This window comes from Molossus molossus, unplaced genomic scaffold, assembly GCF_014108415.1.
Source record: "Molossus molossus isolate mMolMol1 unplaced genomic scaffold, mMolMol1.p scaffold_m16_p_19, whole genome shotgun sequence".
NCBI classification, from domain to species: Eukaryota; Metazoa; Chordata; class Mammalia; order Chiroptera; family Molossidae; genus Molossus; species Molossus molossus.
In genome coordinates this window covers 31,728,726-31,738,156 of record NW_023425354.1, presented here as the reverse complement: position 1 = coordinate 31,738,156, position 9,431 = coordinate 31,728,726, and the positions used below count along the sequence as shown (strand labels likewise).

Here is a 9,431-nt window from a genome sequence, read left to right as displayed (position 1 = left end):
TAGCTGATAGATGTTTCTCTCTTACATCGATGTTTCTATCTCCTTTTTTCCCTCTCTTTCCATTCCTCTATCTCTAAAAAAACAAACAGCCTTGCTGGTGTGGCAATCGATATTCTCTCTCATCGATGTTTCTCTCTCTCTCCCTCTCCCTTCCTTTCTCTCTCTAACATCAATAAAGAAAAAAAATAAAACAAACAAACAAAAAATCAGGAGTTTGTACCAACAGAGTTGGACACTGAGTTTTGTAGCAATGAGACCTCATCTCTTATGCCTTCTCCAAAGAAGTCAAGTCCAAACTCAGTGACATTAAGCACTGGTGTTATGCTGTGTGTCTTTTTTTTTTTAATGCATAAATCGAGATGCTCCTTTTAATGTATAGATAAAGCACATAAATTACAGAGAAATTAAAAAAAAAATTTTTTAAATCAGCACATGTTTTTAATTTTCTGGGCCTGAACGTTTTGAGAATACAAAATAAGGAGAAAAAATTTTAAGTACAAGACAAGACAATTGAGTGAAATGCTGAGGGCGAATGTACAATCCTATGCCCAGCCACAACAACAACATAGGGTAGAAGTAGGAAGAATTAGTCTTTTGCAGATGAACAACTCTAAGAAAAATTTTTAAGAAATAACAATTTTAGGTCGGCAATTGTAAGGAAGATAACAATCATGCATGCCAAGGCTACATGAGTCTGCCACAGGCCCCAAGGTGAGAGATCGATGCCCTGGTTTATCAAGAATTCTTCTCCAGTACACATTGCAAAGCTACAGGTATTGTTTGCTGTTACATTGAGTCCCGGGCAGAAGTTCTGTCCCAAAAATTCATTATGCTGCAAAGCTGCATACCGAGAGATGCTCAAATACTGAAACCACAACAGCCAAGGCACAACAGTCCTGAGATTGACCAACAACCCTGAAAAAATCATCATAGATACAAAGAAGATATTCATGAGAAGTGTTGCTATGGATACCACACTCAGACCTGCTGCTATGGCCAGTGCCATAGAACTGGCCGTATAAGCCACCATTATAAGGGTAAACATCACCATGAAGAATGCCTCCACCATTGATTTCAGTCCTAACAAGAAGTATGTCATACAAGTGAATAGCATACTTGTTAACGTCCTCATTGGTAGTACATCAGATAGCAGTTTCCCAAAGAAATAAGATGACACTCTGTAGTATCCACTGACATGTTCATGCATAAAGAGCTCCTTCTCGACCACGAAGATCTCCACAGATGTCATAGTACTGAAACACTGGTTGTTGGTCAGGATGAAGAGCATCCCAGCTCTACTGGATTCCCATAGGGTCACTTTTTAGATAATAGAAAATGGCACTTATAACCAGTCCCAGGATAACTGTTATTACCTCAGCTGTAGAAACCTGAGGATTACCCAGTAAGTTTTTGAAGGAGCGCTTGAAAATCCATCTGAGTTGATGACAGAAGGAGGTGGTATAGGTGATCTCCTTGAAGACTGTGCTCTTTTTCTGAACCCCCAAGAGTTGATCCAACTCAACTTTTGTTTCTCTGAAGAAGGCGGAGTCGACATAAAACTTAGCTAATTTTTCTGAGTGGCTTATCTCTCTTGGGAGGCTCTTCAGACTCCTTGACTTCCTCATCTCTGTCCTCTCTGTTTAATATCACGGCAGAGGAGTCTCCAGTGATACCATCCAGGAAGAAGTCTGCAGGGTTATTATAGGGCTCACAGTGGTGACCAGCTGATGCAAAGTATCCCAAGGCCTCCTGAGCAGGCCCGTGGAACATTATTCTTCCCGAGGCCAATAAGGTGAGGCTATCAAACAACTTGAAGATGGAATAACGAGGCTGATGAATGGAGAAGATGATGGTTCGTCCCTGTTTAGACATCCTCTTCAGGAGCAAAAGGACAGCATTTGCTGACCTTGAGTCTAAGCCAGTTGTGGGCTCATCCAGGAACAAGAGAGATGGGTTGATAATAAGCTTCATTCCAATACTAGTTCTTTTTCTTTCTCCTCTAGACACACCATGAGTAGACTGAGTTCCAACCTTGAAATCTGCCACTTTAGCCAGACCTAACTCTTGAATGATCATGTTCACCCGTTCATTTTTTCTATGATTCGTCATAGTTGATGGAAGGCAAAGAGCTGCTGAGAACTGTAAATTCTCTCTCACCGTCAGCGTTCCCATCACAACCTCATCTTGTACCACATAACATGAGTCAGGTCGAGGTGCTCCATTTATCAAAACATCCCCAGATAATCCCTGCGGATCTTTCTTTGCAGCTAAGATATCTAGCAACGAAGATTTGCCTCCACCCGTGGGTCCCAGAATGGCATTGAAGCCAGGCCTCACGATCCCAGTGATATTCATCAGTATTTCTTTCTCAACTGTTTTTTGACTAAGCAGAAAGCCACTCTTCACTTTTACTCGATAGCAGATGTTATGAAAACTTAACACGCCTCCTTCAGGTGACTTCAGGTCATTGGGGGACATCCTGGGGAGGCCATCGGTGTTTCTTTGTGACATAGGGATAAAAACCTGGTCATTGTTGGAAGACATCTGGAGAGCGTCTGCCTTTGCGCAAGGCTTACAGCCGGCGGGTGGTAGTCCGGGGTCATGGTCACCAGGAGCGATGTGTGTTGAGCCTGGAAGGCAAGAAGAACTGAGGCCGGCTGGAGGTGGGCTTCACTTTACACTACAGTGTGTCTTGACTGCGTTCTTTGTGTGTTCATCTGAGGATATGTTTTGTTTTACTTATTCCTCTCCCTGGAGATTTAACAGCAGTGTTGAGTACATCCAGAGCTTTGAGGGAGTGGGGGCAGTTTGCTTACCAAACTCTTACAATAGGTGGCTCTTTGCTAGGCCCCGCCTCTCTTACCCTAACTCTTCATCTAAATTTCTCAACCTTTACACTTTTTTTTTTTTTAATTCTCACCCGGACTTTTTTTGATATTTTGTTCAGATAGAGGGGGAGGGAGGGTGAGAGATCGACGTAAAAGGGACACATCGAGTGGTCGCCACCCATACAACCCAACCGGGACCAAACTGCAACCGAGGTGCGTGCCCTCCTTAGTGGGAACTGAACCCGGGTCTCTCCGGACGGCAGGCTGACGCTCTAACCGCTGAGCCAAACCAGCCAGGGCTCAACCTTTACACATTTTATCCTGTATTACACAAGGTCCACAGGTGGAAACTTAGTAACACATTCAGCTTCAGAATCTCTAGGAAAGACCTATGGGCCAGAGTGGTTTTACTCATCTGAACCCAGAGGCAGTTACTTGAACAAGTTGACCTGGTTGGAGGGAAAGTTCCTGGCACATCAGAATGATCTGTTCTGATGCTGAGTTGAAAAATGTTCACTGGAAGAAAATTCTTTTAGATACACTGTGATGACTCCTCTTCGGTTTGTTACAGGGTTTCTCAATTCTGGCACTATTAACATTTGGGGCAGGGTAGTTCTATGTTTGGGGGCTGTGCATTCTAGGATGTTCAGCAGCCTGCGTGGCCTCTACCTCTAAGATACCTGCAGCGCTTCCTCTAGTAATGACAACCAAAAAATGTCTTCAGACATTGCAAAATATCACCCAAAATTGCCCCCAGATTAGAACCATTGTATTAGATTTTTTTTTTTTTTTTTTTTTGTACATGCCCCTAGTGGGAACCGAACCTGGGACTCTCTGGTCTGCAGGCTGATGCTTTAACCACTAAGCCAAACTGGCCAGGGCTGTATCAGACCTTTTGTGTGGAAATAATAGTATTTTGGCAATAGCATGAGAATCTCCCCTACCTATGAAGAGAATGGAACATTCCAACTTTATCTTCTCTGTCCTGGGCTTCCCCACAGGCTCAGCTCAAAATAAAACTTGAGGGAAAACCTTTTTCATTCCCAATTCTTCACCTCACCAAGCTCTTTTCTAACACTTTCTTGTTCTTCCTCAAATTCATGTCCCCCAATTAATCTTCCTCAAGGACTAAGCATTGTACGTATCCCCAAAGAAAACCTGTAACTCATTGGAAATCTTGAACTCTTTCAGGTGAGCCCAACGTGGGCCGAATCCTCCCCAGGTTTTTCATTTTTCTTAAAGTGGATTGAGCTCAGCCACCCCTCAACTTGGGGAATTAACTCACTAGTCATTATGTTTGGGGTCATTTGACCTTTGGAAGTGCTTAGAAGCAAGTTGTGTAGTTGTGCAGGGCACTGTAGATAGACAGCGAGAAAGGGCAGAGTTCTGAGATAACAGTTTGGCAGCCACGGTAACTAGCAAACTGCTGATAAAGCTTGGAGAGGCAGATCAGACCGGGGCTGCTGAATCAGCTTTTCCTGAACTTGGATACCTGTCAGGATCCAGGGTCTCACCTAAGGCTCCTGAAGCAAAGGAACTTTTTGGAGGCTTTGGTGCAGCGTGTCCATGGTAGTTTCACTACAGTCTGTAGGGAAAGATGATGCCATTGTCATTCCATCGCAGTCACTGTATGGGGGGGGGGGGGACTAGTTAGGAGGGCACTAAAGATATGACCAAAAGAAATTGATTTATGCCACTTGGGTTATCAAATCAATTAAGCCAAATTGCATCTCTGCTACTAGGGCAATCAGGTAGGGATCAGTGGCTGGTGTTGACGGAGGTTAGAGTGAAAGACGGAGATGGAAAGATGAAACTGTGATGGCATGTCTCGGCTCGGGAGTCCCAAACCGTTCACCGTGGAGGAGAAAGGAATTAGAGTTTCAGTCTTTTTGCCTCTGGATAGAAAGTAATGTAGATGATAAAGAACTGGATCCCCAATTCTGTGATGGAGCAGAATGAGTAGGATAGTAAAAAGCTAGGGAAATTCCTGGGCAAGTGGAATAAGGAAACTGAGACAAGAAAATTAAACAGGGCCAAACAGTGTGGGCAACTTATAGCCAGTTTGTGAACTGTAAGGCCTTATCTTCCCTAACCAAGGACACTTGAGAGCAAATGGTTCATACCTTCCTCCCTAACCAGAAAATACATAGCTCAAATCACCCTGGCGTGGGAAAATAGAGAACAAAGACCCAATTAATGCCATTTGTGCCAGCTAAACCCAAGGACAGATGAAGTTGGGAACAAATAATAAAAATCCCATTAAAACCAGACAGACCTAAGATAAAAGTAAAACAGACCAAAGAATAATCTAAAACTCCCCTATATGCTCATTTTAATGCATCAGCATATTAAAAATGAACCTGGAAAGCTGATGAATATTCTACTGAAACCCTCCCCTAAGATTCCCTCAGATGCAGGGGAAAAAACAAGGAGATAAAGCCCTCAGAAACAAAGACTCAATGTGGGCTTGCTCTAGAGCACGTCCATATGTCCATGCCCCTTCCCGGGCATGAACTTTTTCTTTCCAAGGGTCCCCACGAGACTCGCAACCAGGGGAGCAGTGGGCAGCAGCAGCTCCACCTGGCCTCACCCCCGATCCTGTTTCCAAGGTCCCCTTTTCTCTGACTTTCCCAGTGAACTAGAGCAGCCCCACCTTGCCTCACTTCTTTCCTATAACACGTCGAGAGAGCCGAAGAGCGCACGGCCTAGCTTCTCCCCTGTGTCGTCTACCCTAATTCCTTCCTTTGTTACACCGTCCCTAGCTTTGATAAACACACTCTCAGCCCTGGCCAGTTTAGCTCAGTGGTTAGAGCATTGGCCTGCGAACCAATGAGTCACGGGTTTGATTCCGGTCAAGGGCATGTACCCCAGCCCTGGTTGGGGTAATGTGGGAGGCAGTCAATTGATGTGTTTCTCTCACATCGATGTTTTTCTCTCTCTCTCCCCCTCCCACTCTATCTGAAGATAAAAATGGAAAAATATCCTCCGGTGAGGATAAAAATAAACAAACAAACACTCTCAAACTCCTCTGGATTCTGATGCGAAATCTTTCCTACATGAAGTCAAGAACCCACACACTACAAGGCCAGCCTGCGGCAGACCCACTCCTGGCTGGTCCCTGTCCCATGACACTACCAGCCTTCAGGCGGGGGGGTGAGTTGAACTGATCCGAAGGCAATGACTATGGAACATGAAGAGCAAAAGAGAGAAGATGGCATAAAGGAAAGCACTGAAATTTTTCTGGGTGGAACAAACACACAACAAACAAAAAAAACCCATAAAAATGCCGACTTGTTTCTTGTTGTGGTTACATTTCTGTCCTGGAAAGATTTAGGAACACAAAAGAAGAGAGGGGCACATAGCATAATTAGGAACAGGCCGCCTTGCATGCAGTTATTCTGGCTGTGGCTTTAATTTGGTTAACAAACCCTGGATCTGGTTCAAATAAGAGGGTTCACTGTTTACTTATATCTCTCACTTCTGTTCAATGGCTTCACGTTGACATAGCAATGCAGACAAACGCAGCAGACTGGCAAGGGGAGACTGCTCTCACTGAGAATCACGAGACCTAGGGACTTGCGTGCCTTAGAGGAGCTCATTTATCTCTCTAGGTCTTAATTTCTGAATCTGTGAAATGAAAATTTTTTTTGAATAGAGTTAATAGTGAGAACCTTAAAAAAAAAGGGCCAATTTAGGAAAAATTAAAATATTTGTAGACTCTTTTCTTTTATTGAGAAGTTACAGCCTGGCAGCAGCTTTTTAATTTTTCACTCTGAAATTAGATTTTGGGCTTTGGGTTGCCCATCCCTGGACTGGACAATTTCTAGCTTCTCTTACAGGGTCATTAGGTTTTTGGTTCACTAATAGAAGTGGCTTTTGTAGACTGCTTCTTTGTATTATTTCTAGATGATTCTTTCTCTAACAATATCATCAAAAAGCTATTTGGCCAGAGTGTTTTCCTTTCTCAAGAGGCTCTTGAAAATCTCTTGGATACAAATGATATTGTTATTTACTCATAGAGGCCTCAAAGGCAAGTATCCTAGTTTGGCAAGTACTACAGAGCAAAAATCAATAAATGTTAATAATTCAGCAGCTAAAGTAATGGTTTTCAAGGTAATAAGTCAGCAAATTTTGACAGGTTACAAACAACTAGTCAATTGATTAGGGCTGGGACTTCAGATATCCAGGCATGTCTTCGAATGAAATGTTCTTGGAATGCATACTGGAACAATAAAACCACTGCCAACAGAAGTAGGAGGAGCCCACTGACATTTCATCATTAAAATTGATCACCTGATCAATCTTGCTTTAAAACTCTTCCAAGGCAAAGAATTAGACAAAGTTGTAATACAGAGTATGATGGTAGGAAATCCAAAGAGATGGCAAAACCAAAAACAATGTAAAACTTCCTTACTAAGCCTTTGGGAAAACAGTCTGACAGTTCCTTAAAAGGTTAAACTGAGTTACCATATGATTCAGCAATTCTATTCCTAGGTATATATACACAAGAGAAATGAAATCACGGTACCACACAAAAACTTGTACACAAATGTTCATAGCAGCATTATTTATTATAGTCCAAAAGTGGAGACAACAATGAAGTATCTATGGACTAATGAACAGATAAACAAAATTTAGTATAATCATACGATGTAATACATATTGTTTGGCCATAAAAAGAAATGAAGTACTAATACATGTTACACCATGGATGATCCTTGGAAACACCATGCTAAGTGAAAGAAGCCAGTCATAAAAGGTCAAATATTGCATGATTCCATTCATATGAAATGTCTAGAATAGGCAAATTTATGAGACAAAGTAGATTGGTGGTTGCCCAGGGCTAGGTGGGAGGTTCTTCTAATAGATATGATTTATTTATGGAGTGACAAAAAATTGATTCATGGTGATGGTTGTACAATTCTCTGAATGTGCTAAAAACTATGGACTTGTACACTTTAAATGGAAAAATTGTATGGTGTATAAATTATCTAAAAAAAGTTGTAAATTTTTAATTTTTATTTATTTTTTAAAAATATGCTTTTATTAATTTTTTAGAAAAAGAGAAAGGGAGAGAGAGAGAGAAACATCGATGTCTGCCTCCTGCATGCCTCCTTCTGGGGATCCAGCCCACACCCTGGGTATGTGCCCTGACCGGGAATTGTACCTCTCATCCATGGAAGGATGCTCAATCCACTGAGCCACATTGGCCAGGCTGTTATTAAATTTTTGAAAGCTATATAAATTTTGTTCAAGTACAAAAGCAAAAACAAAAGCCTTAAGTCTTTGGTGCAGCAGCATTAGCCCAGAGAGCAGAAGTTGGACTTTCTTAATGGGTCAGTTTTCCTGGGGCAATAATACAATTGTAGTGTGTGTGTGTGTGTGTGTGTGTGTGAGAGAGAGAGAGAGAGAGAGAGAGAGAGAGAGAGAGAGAGAGAGAGAGAGATTCCCAAACCACCTTGTCAAAACTTATAGACTGCCACAACAATCTATCAAATTGTGTTATAACCTGCCATGGACCTTGGTCTAAAATTCATTGGTCACTTAAACTTACTTCCATCCTGAGGATTCACAAGTCATTTAGAAACAAACCTACCTCTGTAACTTAGAGAGAGATCAGTGATCAAAATGTGCTAATATGATAGTTATATTCCCAGTTGATCATGAGCTGACCCTATTTCTGGGCTTTACCCACTACGAATTCTAAGCCTTTAGGGATGTCCATTTCTAGACTTTGCCCATTCTAATAAAAGGTAGAAATCCTGTATTTGTAGAGTCTCAGATCTAAACAAGCTTCTACATGTTTCTATTTTCTACTTCTGTATATAAATTTATACCAAAAGTTCTTTGTGGTAATTCTATCTTTTTACTTATCTTGGTTGTAGAAATAAGAAGTAAGTTACCTTACTGTTTGACCCAGATAGTCTGAGCATGACTTTTAATCTTTCTTGAAAGAAAGAAAACAAAGAGCACAAGTTGTTTTCGACAGTGTTGTTAAACCAACATGATTTTGCCTATTCTAATAGTTATTTTATGAAATACCTTTGAAATATGGCATCTTCATACTTAGAAATGAGTACTAGCTTACTGGGAGGATTATTCTGTTTTATAATGTTCTTTACCCACAAGAAATGGAATTTTTTTTTTTTTGTTCAGGTAGACTGGGAGGGAGAGAGAGGAACAGAGAGAGAGAGAGAAACATCGATGTGAAAGGGACACATCGAGTGGCTGCCACCCGCACAACCGACCAGGGCCGGGGACAAACTGCAACCGAGGTACATGCCCTTAGCGGGAACCGAACCCGGGTCTCTCAGGACCGCAGGCCGACGCTCTAACCGCTGAGCCAAACCAGCCAGGGCAAGAAATGGAATTTTCCATGGTTTGAATTAAGAGTCATATCTGGTGTCTGAGGGATGGTTTGATGTAGCTGCCAGGCTTACTGGCATCTGTGGAGTCTAGGGGTGAGGTGAGTTGAAGGTGGGGCATGGACTCTGGAGTCAGACTGCCTGGTTTTTAAACTGGCATCACTGTTCAAGGCAAGATACCTAACCCCTCTGTGTCTACTCATATGTAATGTGAGGGTAACTTATAGCACCCACCTCA

At 42.2% G+C, this 9,431-nt stretch overlaps 1 protein-coding gene across 1 annotated transcript; it reads right to left on the bottom strand.

The window, feature by feature from the left end:
• Positions 1-610: 610 nt before the first annotated feature.
• Positions 611-4,364, bottom strand: LOC118633797 (broad substrate specificity ATP-binding cassette transporter ABCG2-like). Its single transcript, XM_036267808.1, is given in 4 exon segments — positions 611-1,298; positions 1,300-1,575; positions 1,577-2,630; positions 4,343-4,364. Coding segments are annotated over 3 exon segments (1,932 nt in total). The 5' UTR covers positions 2,545-2,630; positions 4,343-4,364.
• Between the last annotated feature and the right edge of the window lie 5,067 nt (positions 4,365-9,431).